At 36.9% G+C, this 17,896-nt stretch overlaps 2 protein-coding genes and 1 pseudogene across 4 annotated transcripts in view; 1 reads left to right on the forward strand and 2 right to left on the reverse strand.

Annotated features, from left to right (window-relative positions):
* Nucleotides 1-17,896, forward strand: part of LOC137759193 (olfactory receptor 4K2-like) — a 133,824-nt gene that overhangs the window by 10,367 nt on the left and 105,561 nt on the right. For all 3 annotated transcript variants that reach the window (XM_068535161.1, XM_068535170.1, XM_068535154.1), the window contains exon 2: nucleotides 881-958. The gene's annotated coding sequence lies outside the window, so the exon portion shown is untranslated. The remainder of the gene's footprint in view (nucleotides 1-880; nucleotides 959-17,896) is intronic.
* On the reverse strand, nucleotides 2,436-3,373 carry LOC137759131 (olfactory receptor 11H7-like). The gene is given in 2 exon segments (XM_068535060.1): nucleotides 2,436-3,322; nucleotides 3,325-3,373. Coding segments are annotated over 2 exon segments (936 nt in total).
* Nucleotides 12,619-13,534, reverse strand: LOC137759139 (olfactory receptor 11H4-like; annotated as a pseudogene).

The raw sequence follows: 17,896 nt of genomic DNA on the forward strand, positions 1-17,896 counted from the left end.
TAAAATATTTGTATAATATAATCAGTTTAAAGAAATTAAAACCATTATATGTGTATGCATTTGCATGCTTGTATATGTTAGAAACTGACCAGTACTAAACTTGTTATTTGTGGGAAATGGGATTGTGAGAAAGGAGGATGGGAACTTTTACCCTTAACTTTACACTCTCATATATTGTTTGAAAAATTTATGACAAGTGTATATTATTTTGTAATAAAAACACATATCAAAATGTATTTTAAAAACAGATAAGCTTCTTAAATATTAAAATTGTAAACAATCAGTTAGTGGTTTTGTGACTAAAACATATTTAATTCTAGTGAGGACTGATTCAAGAACTAGCTCACTCATCCATTTCTAAAAACTATTCCTTTCACTACCTGATTACTAGTCAGTTAAGATGCTGATGCTGGGGATAAAAACATAAGATAGTGTCCTTTTCCTCAAAGGCCTTATAGTCTAGGGGAAGAGACACAGACACATAATAGACTCACCTCAAAGCGTCTGTAAGTACAAGGATGGAATTTGACCTGGTGTATTCTAGTTGCATTATGGAAGGGACACATAGTCCAGCCTGGGGATATTAGAAAGGTTTTCTGGTGGAAGTGATGTGTGAGTTGAATCTTAATGAAAGGGTAGGTGTTCTTAATGAGAAAATAACAGATATAGATACATATTCAACATCTAGTAAATTGCAGCAGTAGGATACTTGCTATTGAGTTTTATACAAAATATTTTCTGTTCCTCTTTCAGCTAATAAGTTCAGCTGAATCATTAAAGTATTAGGGCTGAATTAAGGCACAACTGTGATGTATATTTCAATCTTGTTTTTAGTAGTTTTCTAAGCATATTTTCTGATTCCTTTTCCTACCTTTTTTAGATCCCTCTACCCACCCTGAAGCATAGTGCTCTCCAGTTGCCCAAGAGGACTTTCAAAGAGATACCTTTTGGCCTTCAGGTGAGTTTTATTCCTTTTTCATGCTACAGCAATGTTTAAACATTTGTACTTGTAACTATTTAATGGGATGATTTGGGCTTTGAAGGGTATAAACACAAAGGAACTTTATTTTTTCTCACCATGTCTACTTCAAACATTTTCTGATGTTCTGTTTGTCTCCACCTGTGGATAGTATCTTGGACCAGTATGATAGGTTTTCTGATAGCTTTTAGTATTAATACATGGTTTCTTTATCCAGGTACAATCTAAAACCAAATTTTAATTTTTTATACAAATTAAAACTTATTCCTCAAGACAGTTTGACTTAGGCTTCTACTTCTTTTGATCTACTTCTTTTCCTCTGCCCTTTCATTCCTCCCCTCACATTTCTACACTGCCTCTGGTTACTTTAGGTTTGAGGCAGAAGAGAAGTAAAGGTAGAAAGGCTTTTCCTTTACTGGTATTGTTGCCTTACAGGTTTGACAAAAGTTTGTATGTTGATTTTTATTTCATGGAGTTATTTAATTTTGGGGGGCCATGGGAGCACTCTAAACTGCAGTTCCCTGATGTGGGCAATGCTTCATTGGCTGGCTACTTATGACTTCTTTCATCTCTGGATTCTGGTGACCCATTCCATATAGACTAACTTTTGGAATTGCTTTACTTCTCCAAGTAGTACTTTTGGGAGGGATCCCTTTCAAGATGGTCCAAATTTGTTACCTTCCATGAGCTCTAACTAGGACAAATGTGGGTATTCTATATTTGTTCTATTATTGCTGAGAAGTCCGTTATAGCCCAGTTCTTTCTGCCTTGCTCTCTGAGCCAGCTCTTCTACAGTATTTACATTTTTTTCCAGGTATGAACCAGGGCAGGTGTCTCTTAAACTCCAGCGGACAAGGGCAAGCCCTCTTAGTGGTTCTCTTGATGTAATTTTAATTTTCCTTAGTGGGATTGCATACTGAAGACTCACCAAAGATATTCTTACTCATTGTTTCAAACAAACTTCTAGCCTCCCCTTGTATACTGTTAATGAGGATGATAAACTAAGAATTGTGACTCTGGCTTAACAATGTCTTAGTGTATCCAACATTGATGTGTGGGGTTTCTGCCAAAAATTCAGCACAACAGGCATTTTATATGTTATGTGTCTTTTAAACAAAGCGTTAGACAGCCATGTAAGCAAATAACCAATTTGATTCATCTCTCTTAAAGTTGTGAGACAGAGATTACACATTGAAAAAGTCAAAATCTTCCTGGAGGCAAATATAAAGATTTTTTTAAGAGTTATTTTTACCATGTGTCAGGTGGCAATCTCTTCCTATGGAAACACATTCATGAAACTAAAAGCACATCAAAATATAATCAAATACGTGATGAATTTCACTGTTCACAAAAGGACCATGATGGTTATGAATAAAGCCAAATCAATTTGGATTGGAAGAAGAGGATTATTTTTCCACTTGCAGAAAGAGAGTCATTGGGTTTCACAAAAACCTTTTCATAAGGTTTGGATAATTCTCATTCCACAAAGGATCTGATAGAGGGCAAATTTCATGTCCCTGTTGTGTAGGCTGTAGAGGAGGGGATTTAAGACTGGTGTCACTACAGAGTATATCAGTGTGATGATCTTATGCATAGCAACTGAGTTGCCAGGTGTGAGGCTCACATACATCACCATAATGGCTCCATAGAACAGAGACACTACAATTAAGTGGGATCCACAGGTAGAGAAGGCCTTTTGCTGCCCAGCTGAAGAAGGAACCTGAAGCACAGCTCTGAGCACCAAGGTATAGGACCCAAGGATGTACACAATGGTGATAATGATGATAAGAGAGCTCACAGAATGGAATACATGCTGTACGATGGGTGAGCGGGCACAGGACAATGCCGTCAGTGGGTCCATCTCACATAGAAAGTGATCAACGATGTTGGGACCGCAAAAAGGTAGTTGAGAAATTAAGAAAATAGGAATTGAATGTCCCAGGAAACCAGTGAGCCAACAAAGAAACACTAGACTGGCACAGAGCTGCCCAGTCATGATGGAGGTATAGTGCAGTGGACGACAGATGGCCAGGTAGTGATCGTAAGCCATGACGCAGAGGAAGAAGCATTCAGTTGTGCCCAGGGAAAAGAAGAGGTAGAATTGAGTGAAGCAACCAGAGAAGGAAATGGTCTTGGTTTTGGAAAGAAAATTGACCATCATACTGGGGACTGTGCAGGTCATATACCACATCTCTAGGAAGGAGAAGTTGGCCAGGAACATGTACATAGGGGTATGGAGTCGGTGGTCCCACTTCACGGCACAAATGATGGCCATATTCCTAGTTAGAATCAAGATGTAGACAAAGAGAATCATTGAGAAAAAGATGATCTGCATTTTCCAGGAAAGCCCAACAAGACAAACTGTGTCACAGTAGATACCCCTGACTTATTCATGGTCCTCAGACTGTGGAGAGAAGACAGATAGATAATGACAGATCACTTCACTGCTGAGGCATTTGAAATTTTTCTTGGGACAGGGAGTTTGATTCATTCAGGCAAATGTATCGAATATTCTAAAACAAGTCTTGAATAAATCCTGTCCTATTCTGAATAAGCCCTTTGGCCCTGATTCTTTGTAAGTGTACAGTTCTAGGCTGCTTGAACTTTCTTTGCCAGTGGACCAAATCAGTTAAATTTCATCTTCTTTTCATATAAAGAAATCTTGAAATAGAGGCAAAAATTGTTTGTCTTATGTCTAATTTTTTTTAGTAAAATCTTCATATATGGCAATTAATGCCGTTCACTTCAAAATGAGAGTACACATATGCTGTCATTTAAAAACAGATTTGAATCTGACACTTTCTACAGATTTCAGTGATTTGAGCTTCGACACTATTTCAGATTCTCTCTCTCTCTCTTCAACTATTTCCACTAGGAGATTTTCTATCATTTTTCCCCCATGATACCAGAAGAAAATAAAAAAGGATATTCAGATAATAAATTATTTATATATTTTGCTATTTTCTATTTTAAGACATTTATATTGCATCACAGCTCATTTACAATTCAGTATTTAACCCTTTGTTTATAGCAATGAAAAGTCACTATTATTCACCCCATGATGATTAATTTCACATGGTAATTTATCATGCTTCATATACATTTAAAATATATATATTAAAGATGAATATAACATATGAGATGTATTGGAGAAGAAAATTAAAATAACCAAGAGATTTTCTTCGAAAGCTCTTCTTACTGCTGCCACAAGTTTCCCTTAAAATTCACTATTTGGAAGATTTTACTTTAGTCTATTTAAACAATAGCTCCCAATTTTCAAAATAACAGAAAATGAGAGAATCAAAGATGTTTCAAAAATAATTATTTACCCATATTCCAAAATTTGTCCTTATTTCCTTTAGAACACCATCACTAAAGAAGATGTCTTTTTAAGTATCAAATATTGGGTTGGCCAAAAAGTTCCTTTGGGTTTTTCCATAACATCTTATGGAAAAACTCAAATGAGCTTTTTGGCCAACCCAGTACAACTCAGAATAAAGATCACAATGATAGCTTTAACATAATGAAATCTCCAGACATCTTTTAATAAGACACTTTTAACTTTTTTTGACTGATAAGAGGAAATTTTCCTTAAAAATAATTTTGATAGTGATATATATAGAATATTTATAGTACTCATTTAACACAATCAAATAGAAAAATATTCCTTCTCTTCGGTGAGGTTATATTAAATAAGATAAACATATTTATAATGATACACATGTTGCAGGCTCATTAAATTAGTAATACATAAAATGCATAAAAAATTAGGAACTATGAACCTACTCATCAAGAAGCAAACATAAGCTTCCTGTTGAGATGGTTATGTCTGAGCAGTTTGTAGTCTTGTGGACAAGAAAGCAAGAAGAGAAGGAAACTGAAAGATGAAGATAAATTCTTTTTAATTTTTAAAACTGGGATGATTATGAAGAACTAAACTATCTTGCATTGATGCTTATTTTGTTGAGACATCTGAAAAGATGGCTCCCCACTATGGGAACTCCATGCTTTCCAGTCTAGTGCCCGCTCTTCTCAAGAAGACAAGAAAACAGTGATGCAGAGAGTAGCCAATTACCCCCGGAATAGCAGCAACAATGACTTGAATTCATAGTCTCAGAGTCACAGACTTCAACTCAAAATCAAAACGCACAAGACTTAACTTCAAGTATTTGAGCTATAGACCACTTTTTTGACATTAAAATTAAAAATCAAATCTCACAGAAAAACTATCAGTCAACTGTAGTGAAAGCATTGTAAATGAATTTCACAGATAATTTCCGACATAATTGTAAGAAGCAGTTCTTAATATATTCACCATTAAACCCTATGTGAATCTTAGTCCTCATACACACTGGTTTGATTTTATTGTTAAAAAAATTTTTTAATACCACTTTTCCTGAAGTTGCAGATGAGTAATAGGGTGGACAAAGAGGGGAGAGCTGAAACAGGATACCAAAAAAAAAACCCACCTCTGTTTTTTCTTGGGTTTAGCTGCAGTGGATGGAGCTAGTTTCATACTGTTTTGTTCAAAATATCTATAAAAGTCATACCGTTCCTGGTGGCCCAGCCACTTCCTGAAAAGGGGAAGACCCGTGGATGACTTTGGTACCATTTAGTGCACTTATTTTGGAGAGTGTGAGTTCCATGGTGATCTAAATTCTCTGTGAGATTTTTTTTTTTGTTCTTGAGCTGAAAGAGAAAGCAATATTCTTTGATACTCAACCTCTTGAGCATATCAAATGTACAGATGTATAGGTGACTAGACCCACCTGTGCTGTATAATAGCAGCAGTGCCCAGCAGGGAAGGTATCTCCTATATAGCACGAGGCTTTCCTAGGTCATCCTGGGGAGTCCATAGATTCTCCCCTTTGCTGGCTTTATTTTTATTTTTTAAAATTAAAAATAAAAAAAATTTTTTTTGGCTACGCCATGCAGCATACGGGATCTTAGTTCCCCAACCAGGGATTGAACCCGTGCACCCTGCAGTGGAAACGTGGAGTCTCAACCACTGGACTGTCAGGGAAGTCCCTCTCCTTCACTGGCTTTAATGTGGAAGCCCTATGGGAGAGCTTCATGCATAACTTATTTTACTTCCCTTGCACCATAAGATTCTAGTGGCCTCTTTCCTACAGAGTATGTTGTAACTATGTGCTGGTCTTCATTTATGCATCATTTTAGCCACTGTTGAGAATTCTCAGGTATCTCTTTCTTAAATGAGATCTTATAACTTTCCATGCTTCCCCTAGGGACCTTCTTACTTCTTGCCTGGGGGTTTCATTGATATTTCTGATAAGTTGGCTCATAGGGATTATTAGAAATAATGTGCTACGTTGACTCTGGGGGAACCCTATGGTCTCCTTAAGCCTGTGTGTTTCAAACAGGGTATGTGATTTTTTTTTTTTAGCATCTTTATTGGAGTATAATTGCTTTACAATGGTGTGTTAGTTTCTGCTTTATAACAAAGTGAATCAGTTATACATATACATATGTCCCCATATCTCTTCCCTCTTGCATCTCCCTCCCTCCCACCCTCCCTATACCACCCCTCTATGTGGTCACAAAGCACCGAGCTGATCTCCCTGTGCTATGCGACTGCTTCCCACTAGCTATCTATTTTATGTTTGGTAGTGTATATATATCCATGCCACTCTCTCACTTCGTCCCAGCTTGCCCTTCCCCCTCCCCATATCCTCAAGTCCATTCTCTAGTAGGTCTGCATCTTTATTCCCATCTTGCCCCTAGGTTCTTCATGACTATTTTTTTTTTTTTAGATTCCATATATATGTGTTAGCATACAATATTTGTTTTTCTCTTTCTGACTTACTTCACTCTGAATGACAGTCTCTGGGTTCATCCACCTCACTATAAATAACTCAGTTTCGTTCCTTTTTATGGCTGAGTAATATTCCATTGTATATATATGCCACATCTTCTTTATCCATTCATCTGTCGATGGACACTTAGGTTGCTTTCATGTCCTGGCTATTGTAAATACAGCTGCAATGAACATTTTGGTACATGACTGTTTTTGAATTATGGTTTTCTCAGGGTATATGCCCAGTAGTGGGATTACTGGGTTGTATGGTAGTTCTATTTTTAGTTTTTAAAGGAACCTCCATACTGTTCTCCATAGTGGCTGTATCAATTTACATTTCCACCAACAGTGCAAGAGGGTTCCCTTTTCTCCACACCCTCTCCAGCATTTATTGTTTGTAGATTTTTTGACCATCAATATTTTGAATTTAGTTATATATTAACTACAAAAGTAGGATAATTGGCTATGTTATTTATTAATGTCATTGTTAAGATACTCACAAAATTTCATCCTTTTGCTGTTTATACAGTCTTCAGAATGCAGGAGGCCTGCCTCTAAGTATTTGGTCAAACTTGGAGCAAACTCAGAGGATAAATGTTCTATTGCCAGGGTAACTTTGGATATTTGTATTGAATAACAGTATTTTTAGAATGATGAGAAAGACTGCCTCTAATAAACATGACTAATAAACATGAAAATTTAACTTTTGTCCAAGCGATTTAGTTAATGGACTATAATTATGACTGTATGTATCAAAATTTATAGGAGAGCTATAATTTCAAATATGCTTTCCGTAACTATACCTATATTTGCCAGACCACATGCTATCATTTTGTCTGGAAAACATAGTTACTAGGTTTGCAATAAAAAAAAAGTTGAATGTTGAATTTAAATTGTAGCGCATTAAGGCCTCAAATGATAAAGTTAAATCCACCTCTTTCATCTTTCTATTCACCTCAAGTGATACAACAGAATGAACAGTTGGAGAGAAGAGGCAGAAAAAGGAACCTGGGCAATTCTTTCTGTATTAACTAATAAGGAAGCCAGATCCTCCTCTATAACCCCAACCACTTGCTTAGGATTTAAGCCACTTGCTCAGAGGAGAGCACTTTAAAAATTGTAATTGCAAGGATTCTTCTTTCTTTAAATATTTATATTTTAAGGTTAATCTGTAGATAAATCCAAAGGACAAGAGAGTCTGCTGGTCTTCTTTCTCAGTTTCTACTTGCCACTTGTCTCTTGCCAACAACTCTGAAAGAATAAGAACAGCCTGCTTTAACTGCTCTTGCTGAAGGATATTTGCCAATCAAAACTTCACTGACCAATATTAGAAAGAAAGTGGTTCAAAACTCAGGCTACATTCTAACTGAAGGATATTTAATGCCCCTCCAAAATATCCAAGACATTTGAACACTATTTTCCTTAAGTGAGTTGTGTAGTGGGAACTCTGTGATACCAGAGTGAGCCCTTATTGTGAGTATTTCACTAAGAACTCCTTAGAAGTATGTTGGGAGAAGAGACCTGCAGGCCCTAACACATTGTTCCTACAAAGAACAAAGGAACAAAGGGTTAACAGATTTACAGAAGGATAGCATGCTCTTACAGCAGTGGGTGTACAGAAGGAGTGATGCACTGATGCAGGCAGACTTTCCTTACATACCTGGTGGTGTTTCTGTCTCCAAGAGGAGGATGTGAGAGCATCTCTACCTACAAGATTGTACTCATTACCCAATCTAAAAAGCTCATTCATGGATGGAGAGCCGCATTTGTGGCTCCAGAGACTTGCTTCCTTTAGTATTCTGAACCAAATGAAATGTATTTTTCATGTCAGTGATTATTAAGAGTTTACAGGTCTCTCTTGAATAGGATCCATGATTCCCCAGTGTGCTCCCTGGGAGGCACCTAGTTCCCTGTGCATGTATTTCTGTGCATGCATCTAATCCTACCTATATTTGTTTATATTTCTCCCAGTGGTTTAACTAGTGACACACAGAGGTCTGGATAAATATCCAAGAGAAGCCAGGAAAATTTTCCTCTTTGTGGTGATAATCTTCCTCTAAAGAACTGATCTGAGTTTGGGAAGGGAGGTGGAGAGTGGGACAGGTTAATGGGAGAGGAGAGAAAAAAGGAGAGAAAGAATATATGTGCATATGTGTGTGTGTGTGTGTGTGTGTGTGTGTGTGTGTGTGTGTGTGTGTGTGTATGTGATCTTTTCTCCAAAGTACATCCACTTCATTCTTGGTGTCTAACCTGTAAGGACTTAAGTTAAAAAGTTTCTTCGTCTATATATAGTTACTTAATTTTGGTACATTCGACATAAGATAAAGAATCTTCTTTTTCAATTTTAAGGATAGCTTGAACACATTTGTTTGGAAAAATTGAGTTTTCTGTAAAAGTGGATTTGTAATGCTGTTGACTGACATGATGCAACATTAGTGAAAATGAAAGTTTAGCACTGTAAATGGTTCAGAGATGGGAAGTATGATTTCTTTCATTGATATCAGGTGAAGGAGAACAAACAAGATGAGGCAGAGAACCTGAGGGGAAGATGAATTCAATCATAGCAAGAACTCAAGGAGAGAACACTACTGAGTTTAGGAGTGAGGCTGTGTAAGAACAAAGCAACTTCTAAAAAATGTAGTCCCTGTACCAGCAGTATTAACGCCACTCGACAGCTTGTTAAAATGCAAGTTCTCAGGCCCTACCCCGACCTATTGAGTCAGAAACTCTCAGTCTGGGGCCCACAAACCTCTTTTTAAATAAACTTTCATGTGATTCTGATGCATGCTGAAGTTTGACAACCACTGTATAGATCATTAAAGTCTGGGTTAAGGATGGGTATGTTTGAAATAGCTTCTAAGTTTGGGAAGGATTTCAGTAGGATCAGGGATTAGTTGAGCATGGTTTGGAGAGAGGATTAAGAATGATATTTGCAGGGATAATTGACACTTGAAGCTGAGTTTTAGGTGATGTTGTTATCTAGAAAAGTAGGCTTAGATTTCAGCATCTAGAAGACTTTTTTTTTTAATTTGGTTTTTTAATAATTAAATTTTGTCATTTCTATTTTTTTTTTAATTTTTATTTATTTATTTATTTATTTATGGCTGTGTTGGGTCTTCGTTTCTGTGCGAGGGCTTTCTCTAGTTGTGGCAAGAGGGGGCCACTCTTCATCGCGGTGCGCAGGCCTCTCACTATCGCGGCCTCTCTTGTTGCGGAGCACAGGCTCCTGATGCGCAAGCTCAGTAATTGTGCCTCACGGGCCCAGCTGCTCCGCGGCATGTGGGATCCTCCCAGACCAGGGCTCGAACCCGTGTCCCCTGCATTGGCAGGCAGATTCTCAACCACTGCGCCACCAGGGAAGCCCAGTCATTTCTATTTTTAAGGAAGATCAGAGCATATAAACCAGCCATACTGTTATAGGACAAGAACTCACAACAATCTTTATATGGACTATAAATAATAATAATAACAATAATAATAATATATCAAACCCAGCACATTATCATTTCCCCAGTGTTTTCACCTACAGCATGGAGCAGTGGAAGCAGCTGGTAGTCTGGGGCCCTCAGAACAGTTGAAGCTGGGAGTTTAGGTTGGATGGGACTCTGAAAAAAGCTGTAGAAATTTGGACAAATCGTTTTCCTTTTATAACCTCTGCTGCTTCATTTAAACCAGGCTCTGATTTTGTGTCATTTTGGTTTTCACAGAAATTCTGTGTCTTAGTGGGAAAATTATATTTGTGCTCATTTCACAGAAGAAGAAACAGACCCAGGATCACACTGCTGGTTGGTGATAGATCAGGGGTCAGAATTCGGGTTCTCTGCTGAGGTCTAGTAGGAGCCTTGACCAGAGGTCAGACATAGGGGCTGCTGATCTCCAAGGATGACCCCCAGGAAGTGTGTGTTCTTTGCTCTGCAACTTCATGCCGATAGGTCTTGGGAAACTCTGTCTAGAATTGTTAGCTATTCCTCCTGCCTATTTCTTGTGACCTTTCCCCATGCTCCAGGCTGTGATATATTGAGGAAAACAAAGAGGCCCGGCATAGGCAGGGAAATGGTGGAGAAGATTATTCAGACATCATGTGAAAGGGAGTGACCTGGGATAAAATGGGGGCACTGGGTGGGAACAGAGTTGTACTTAAAGAGAAGGTGGTGGGGTATTAGATAGAAAACTAGGACACAGAAAATCTAGGTCCTAGCCTGAGTGTTTTCACTTACTAGCTCTAAGAGCTTGGTGAGTTCATTTCTTCAAGTATTAGATACATACTTACCCTTTTGTTCTCCGTAGGGCTGATATGAGAGTGAAATGAGATAATAGACATGAAAATATTTTGTAAATGTCTATATAATCATAATATGATTAAGTGTGATTCAAGAGCCTCAAGAGTGGATTCCTAACTCCATTATCTCTCAAGATTGTCATGAAAATGTCATTCTATAATTAGAATTTCCTGTCTGAGGATCTAGGAGGACTTTCCATTCCTCTTGGGCAAGCAAGTTCCCTGACTTTTCCCCTTCCCCAAATATATATCCTCAAGATCAGCTTGTAGATACAAATTCCTTTAAAAAAGAAATAACAAGTTTTATTTGACAACTAGAAATAAGAGTTTTTAAATGCCCATGCCTCTCTTTAGTCTACTGTCAATACAGCAACCAGGGGGATGACCATTTTACAATGTAAATGGGATTATGTTACTCCTCTGCTCAAAACTCTGCTCAAAAAGGCTTCCCATCTCATACAGAATTAAAAGTTCTTACTATGGCTCACAAGGTCCTGCACAATTTGGTACTCTGTGTACTCTCTTTGACTTCATCTCTGATAATTTCCCCCTTAATCTCTCTACTCCTACCAAACCAAACTACTTGCTGTTACTGGAACACAATTCCGCCTTAGGATCTTATAGAGAACTTGCCTCCCTCCGCCTGGAATGCTCTTCCCTCAGCTGTCTACATATCTTATTCCCTCATCTCCTTCAAGCTTTTGCTTAAATGTTGCCTTCTCAGTGTGACCTTCCCTGATCATCCTATTTAAAATTTCACCCTTTTCTCCCACACTTCCTGTCCTCCTAACCCCTTTCTCCGTGTTGCTTATCACTCTCCAACATGCTGTATTTTTACTTTTTACTTCTTTTATTGTCTGTCCCTCACTAGAAATTAAACTCCACACAGATAGTGTTTTTGACCATTTTGGCCTTAGTGTATCTCTAATGCCTACAGGAGTGTCTAGAATAAAGTAGATGCTCAATAAATTTTTGTTGAATGAAAAAAGTACTGCTTTATATGATGTTAAAACATCACTTATATAAGCATGAAACTTTGTCCCTAATCTGGAAGATTCTCAACCATGAAGAGCTAAGGGGATAAGAAAGTTTTTCTGTTACTAAATTCTTTAGGTAAGAATCCATTAGGCATTTAAATTAGATTACTTATTCACTTTAAAAAATATTGTACTGTCTTAAGAAATGCCTTGAGTACATTAATGATGATCACCTGGGATAACTTCTCTTGTTCTAGCTTCACCTCCATCCCCCCAAAATCAAAACTAAAACAGTGTGTGAAATAGGACAAATATAATGCCCTCATATTACTATCTAAGAAGTTATTCATGTTGAAAATATTATTATTACACTTAGAATGTAATCTGAATCAGCTATGGTTTAGCTCTGCCAGGTTAGTTGAAGAATAAAACATGGATGGACTCCACTGAAAAATATCTTCTTTAAAGTGTGCATTGGAGAATTAGCAGCAGTATATGAAGTCTTTCTTAATTAATCTTTTATGCCTGGACAATGGTTCACTTGTTCTCATGTAAGATTAGTTTATGTTCATTCTATTCTCAGGACTTTCTTCAGTGCAGCCTTCATCTCCTTGTTTCATAAGCTGTAAATCAGGGGGTTTAAGAAGGGAGTCACCACAGAATAGAATAAAGTCATAATCTTCTGAATTTTAGCTGGGTTATCAGCTGTAGGGCTCACATACATGGCCAAAAGAGCGCCAAAGAATAAGCACACCACTGTCAGATGTGATCCGCAGGTGGAAAAGGCCTTCTGCCGGCCAGCTGCTGAAGGGACTTTTAACACAGTTATCAATAAAAGGGCATAGGAGCCAAGGATGTACAGAAGAGTTAGTATGATAATGAGGGAGCTCAGGACATAGAAGACAATCTCAGTGACAGGAGCTGGGGCACAGGACAGTGCCATTAGTGGGTCCATGTCACACACAAAGTGATCGATGGTGTTGGGCCCACAGAAAGGCAATTGAGAGAGCTGCACAGTGGAGACAGAGTAACTAAGGAACCCAAACACTCAGCAAAGAGATGTCAGAATAGAGCAGAAACGTTGGGTAGTGCAGTGGGTGGCAGATAGCAAGGAACTGATTATATGCCATGATGCAGAGGAAATATGCCTCAGTTGTACGAAGGGAAGTAAAAAAATATAACTGGAGGAAACAGCAGACAAAAGAGATGGTTTTTGTCTCTGAGAGGAAATTGATTAGCATACTGGGCACAGTGGAGGTAACGTACCAGATTTCAAGGAAAGCAAAATTCCCTAGGAGAATATACATTGGGGTATGGAGCCGTTGGTCCCACCTCACAGCACAAACAGTGGTCCCATTTCCCACCATGGTAAATATATAGACCCCAAAGAACAGTGAAAAGAGGAGACATTGTAACTCTTGACAACCAGGGAAGCCTAGGAGGACAAACTCAGTCACCGTGCTTGCCACTGAATTGTTCATGAATCCCAGAACTGCAGAGAAGACAGAAAACACTAATATACAAGTTGTTTTGTTTCTTGAAAAACTTGTAGGAAACCTATGCAAGGTAGCTATGTTGCCTGTTTGGCAATTAGTTTGGAATAACCCATCAATTAACTCCTACCTCTTATTTAAAAGCCACCAACCAACAATCCTAGTGATCCCAAATTTCAGTAAAATTGGGTTCATAACAATAGAATCTTTACATTACTTGGATTTTCTTTATCAATGGGTTAGGTTAAAAAAACTCCTCTCTTCCCTTTGAAATTTTGGAAACTCAGAAGCACTACCCTCTGTGAAAAGGAGCAAGGTGGTTATCAGTTTGTATTTCTTTTCCCTACCCATCATTAATTATTTCTAATAGAACAGCTTTTAGTCTGAGTTAATTTTTAGCCAAGAATTAGGAGTGGAATAACTAATTTTTTGGACATCTCTCCCCAAGTGGAAAGTACTTGACATACTTCTCAGATACTCCAGAGCTGTGAATGTCCATCATGCACTCTGAGCTGTTTACATCTGAATAATTTTCTCTTAGAACATATTAGTGAATTAGTGAATAAGTCTCAGCAAAGAAACCAAGAGGAGAGGTCATAGTAAAATTTTTCTGGAGAGTACAGAATTCAGTTACCTCAGAATATTCTTGAATTGACTTTACTTCACATTTTTATTGTAAATGCCTCTAATGTGTCAATTGAGTCTCTACTACCCTAAACAAGGTGGGGAAAGGGGGGAGGGAGGTCCAAGAGGGAGGGGATATAGGTATACATATAGCTGATTCACTTCATTGTACTGCAGAAACTAACACAACATTGTAAAGCAATTTTACTCCAATAAAAAAAAAGAAATAAAAAAATAAAATCATTTTACACAAATCTCTCATTAAAATAAACCATTTCAAAATATATGGTTCAGTTACTTAAAAGGATTCATTCTTATGTTGTCCACATATCATAGATGATAGGTTTTGACATTTCTGACTGCAGTCCCGCCTGCCTACCTCCAGGAAACTTAGGATCTTAATAAGCTTAGAAAGGTCATTTGGCAAAAGTCAAGTAGACAAACAGACATAACATTACTCTAAATGTTGCAAAAGATCAATTCTTCTTGCTGAACACAAATGATACTTTCTTTTCATTCATTTTGGTTATACACAAGACATGTAAAAAATTTTCAATAAGCCTTCTTCAAAGGCAAGGACATATTTTAACATTGTTATTTGGAACATTTCAAATGCTGTAATAGAAATTGCTTACGTCCTGTTATTTCAGTTTATTAATGTTACAATGTTCAATATATACTTTACCAAAATAAAATTTATTTTCAAAGTAAAAGTACTTAAAAAATAATTAGAACATGAAAAATATAGAACCAGGCAAAAAAATAATCCTGCTTCCCAGAGTAAACAAATTTTAACTCTTCGGAGAATTGCAGTCCTCTCTTATTTAAAAATTAAAATGAGATTTTTCAAAATATGTTGTTTTATAACCTGTTTATTTATTTATTTATTATTGAAGTATAGTTGATTTACAATATTGTGTTAGTTTCACATGTACAACATAGTGATTCAGTTTGTTTGTTTTTTTTGTGGATTATATTCCATTATAGGTTATTACAAGATATTGGGTATAATTCCCTGTGCTATACAGTAAATTCTTGTTGCTTATCTATTTTATGTATAGTAGTTTTGTATCTGTTAATTCCATACTTCTAATTTTTCCCTCCTCCCTCCTCCCCCCCTCCCCTTTGGTAACCATAAGTTTGTTTTCTATGTCTGTGTGTCTGTTTCTGTTTTGTATATAGATTCACTTGTATTATTTTTTAGGTTCCAACATATGTTATCATATAGCATTTGTATTTCTCTGTCAGACTTACTTCACTAGGCATAATATTCTCTAAGTCCATTCACATTGCTGCAAATGGCAATATTTCATTCTTTTTTATGGCTGAGTTATATTCCATTATATATATGTGTATATATATACACACATATCACATCTTCTTAAGCCAATCATCTGTTGATGGGTACTTGTATAATCTGCTTTTTAAACTTAATATATTTTAGCTTTTTTTCCATGTCAAAAATATAGCTCTACATCATCAGTTCAGTGGCTACGTGGTTTTCTATAGATTTAATCAACTCCCTAGTGATAGATTTTGATTGTTATCAGTGTTTTGTATTATAATAAGTACTCTAATTAATATTCTTGAGCATATATCTTAATATACTTGACCCATAAAGTGAGGTTAAATGATTAAAAATTTAATAATTAGACTAATCAATGTATTGTGTCCTAGTTTTTGATGATGAAGATTTTTAGATATCCTTTGATACCTATCATTTATTGAAGTCAGCAAAGCAAAACCCTATTATATATAAGAAAAATTCCTGCTTAATATTTCCATAGCATGTTGTACATATCCCTACTAGAGCATGTGCCATAATGACTAAATCACGTTTTTATGTTTCCTCTAGACTGAAAACTTTTATAATTCATAAATTATGTTAAATTTATATTCTCAGTTGACTGAGTTTCTGGTGCTTAGTAGGCACTTGCTCAATGAATTAATGGTTGAATTAATTTCAAACTCATCAATTCTGTCAGTGAAAAGCTAATCTACTGAATTTATGAACATCACCATCACTAATCTGAACATCACTGGGCAGTCTTGTGTGACTGACTCAAATTTATAGCAAATCTATGGTCTACTAAACCAGCTTGCCTCATATCCCTGTCATGTGTGAGTGTCCATTCTAAATATAAGCCTCCCTAGTTACTTACCCTCTTTTATATTTCAGGCCTATTATCACCATTCTGCTCAGTACTTCTTTTTTTTAATACATTTTTTTTATTGGAGTATAGTTGATCAGTACTTCTTATTTCATCTTTTCCTTCCCCTTTAGTATTCACATCTTGGTGAATGGAACTACTTACTCTCCATTCACTAATCCATTTAGCATTTGCTGAAGCTAGAAACTTGAGTTGTTCAAGGCACTTTCTAATTCTGTCAGGTCCTATATGCAATCAGTCACCGAATCCTATTGATTTTCCCTACCAAATGTTTTTCAAATCTGTCCTGGGCACATAGGAGATCAATGTAAATGCTTTCCTTGTTTGGATGGTCCAGTAGCAGAGTGAAGCAGCTCCACATATAACCAAAAAGAAAAATGGGCCTCTTTAGGAAGGACTGGGAATGTCATTTTAGGAGAAAAATGGATCCTCACATGGATTGGTGAGGAAGAAAGAGAACATTCACTCTGCAATCTATGTGCTGAGATACCACAACTGGATCTGGTTTATAACTGATTGACTAAATCCAGTAATACTTAACTCAGTCGTCCTGTTACATCACTATACTTAAAGGAAAATAAATGACAATGTCACATTGATTTGAGTTCAAATAGCATATGACATACTGCATGTTCTTGGGCAAGCTAACACCTATTTTTCAGCACTCCTGTGAAAATGCTGTTGAATATGTATGCCAAGTACAGTTCCTGGAATATACTAGGACCTGACAAAATTCATAGTTGTTGTTGTTAATAATAGGACTATCAACAAATATGATTACAAAGTAGCTAAGATAAATTTTTTTTTTTATACTGCAGGTTCTTATTAGGCATCAATTTTATACACATCAGTGTATACATGTCAATCCCAATCGCCCAATTCAGCACACCACCATCCCCACCCCACCGCAGTTTTCCCCCCTTGGTGTCCATATGTCCATTCTCTACATCTGTGTCTCAACTTCTGCCCTGCAAACCGGCTCATCTCTACCATTTTTCTAGGTTCCACATACATGCGTTAATATACGATATTTGTTTTTCTCTTTCTGACTTACTTCACTCTGTATGACAGTCTCTAGATCCATCCACGTCTCAACAAATGACTCAATTTCGTTCCTTTTTATGGCTGAGTAATATTCCATTGTATATATGTACCACAACTTCTTTATCCATTCGTCTGTCGATGGGCATTTAGGTTGCTTCCATGACCTGGCTATTGTAAATAGTGCTGCAATGAACATTCGGGTGCATGTGTCTTTTTGAATTACGGTTTTCTCTGGGTATATGCCCAGTAGTGGGATTGCTGGGTCATATGGTAATTCTATTTTTAGTTTTTTAAGGAACCTCCATATTGTTCTCCATAGTGGCTGTATCAATTTACATTCCCACCAACAGTGCAAGAGGGTTCCCTTTTCTCCACACCCTCTCCAGCATCTGTTGTTTGTAGATTTTCTGATGATGCCCATTCTAACAGGAGTGAGGTGATACCTCATTGTAGTTTTGATTTGCATTTCTCTAATAATTAGTGATGTTGAGCATCTTTTCATGTGCTTCGTGGC

This window comes from Eschrichtius robustus, chromosome 1 (assembly GCF_028021215.1).
Source record: "Eschrichtius robustus isolate mEscRob2 chromosome 1, mEscRob2.pri, whole genome shotgun sequence".
Taxonomy (NCBI): domain Eukaryota; kingdom Metazoa; phylum Chordata; class Mammalia; order Artiodactyla; family Eschrichtiidae; genus Eschrichtius; species Eschrichtius robustus.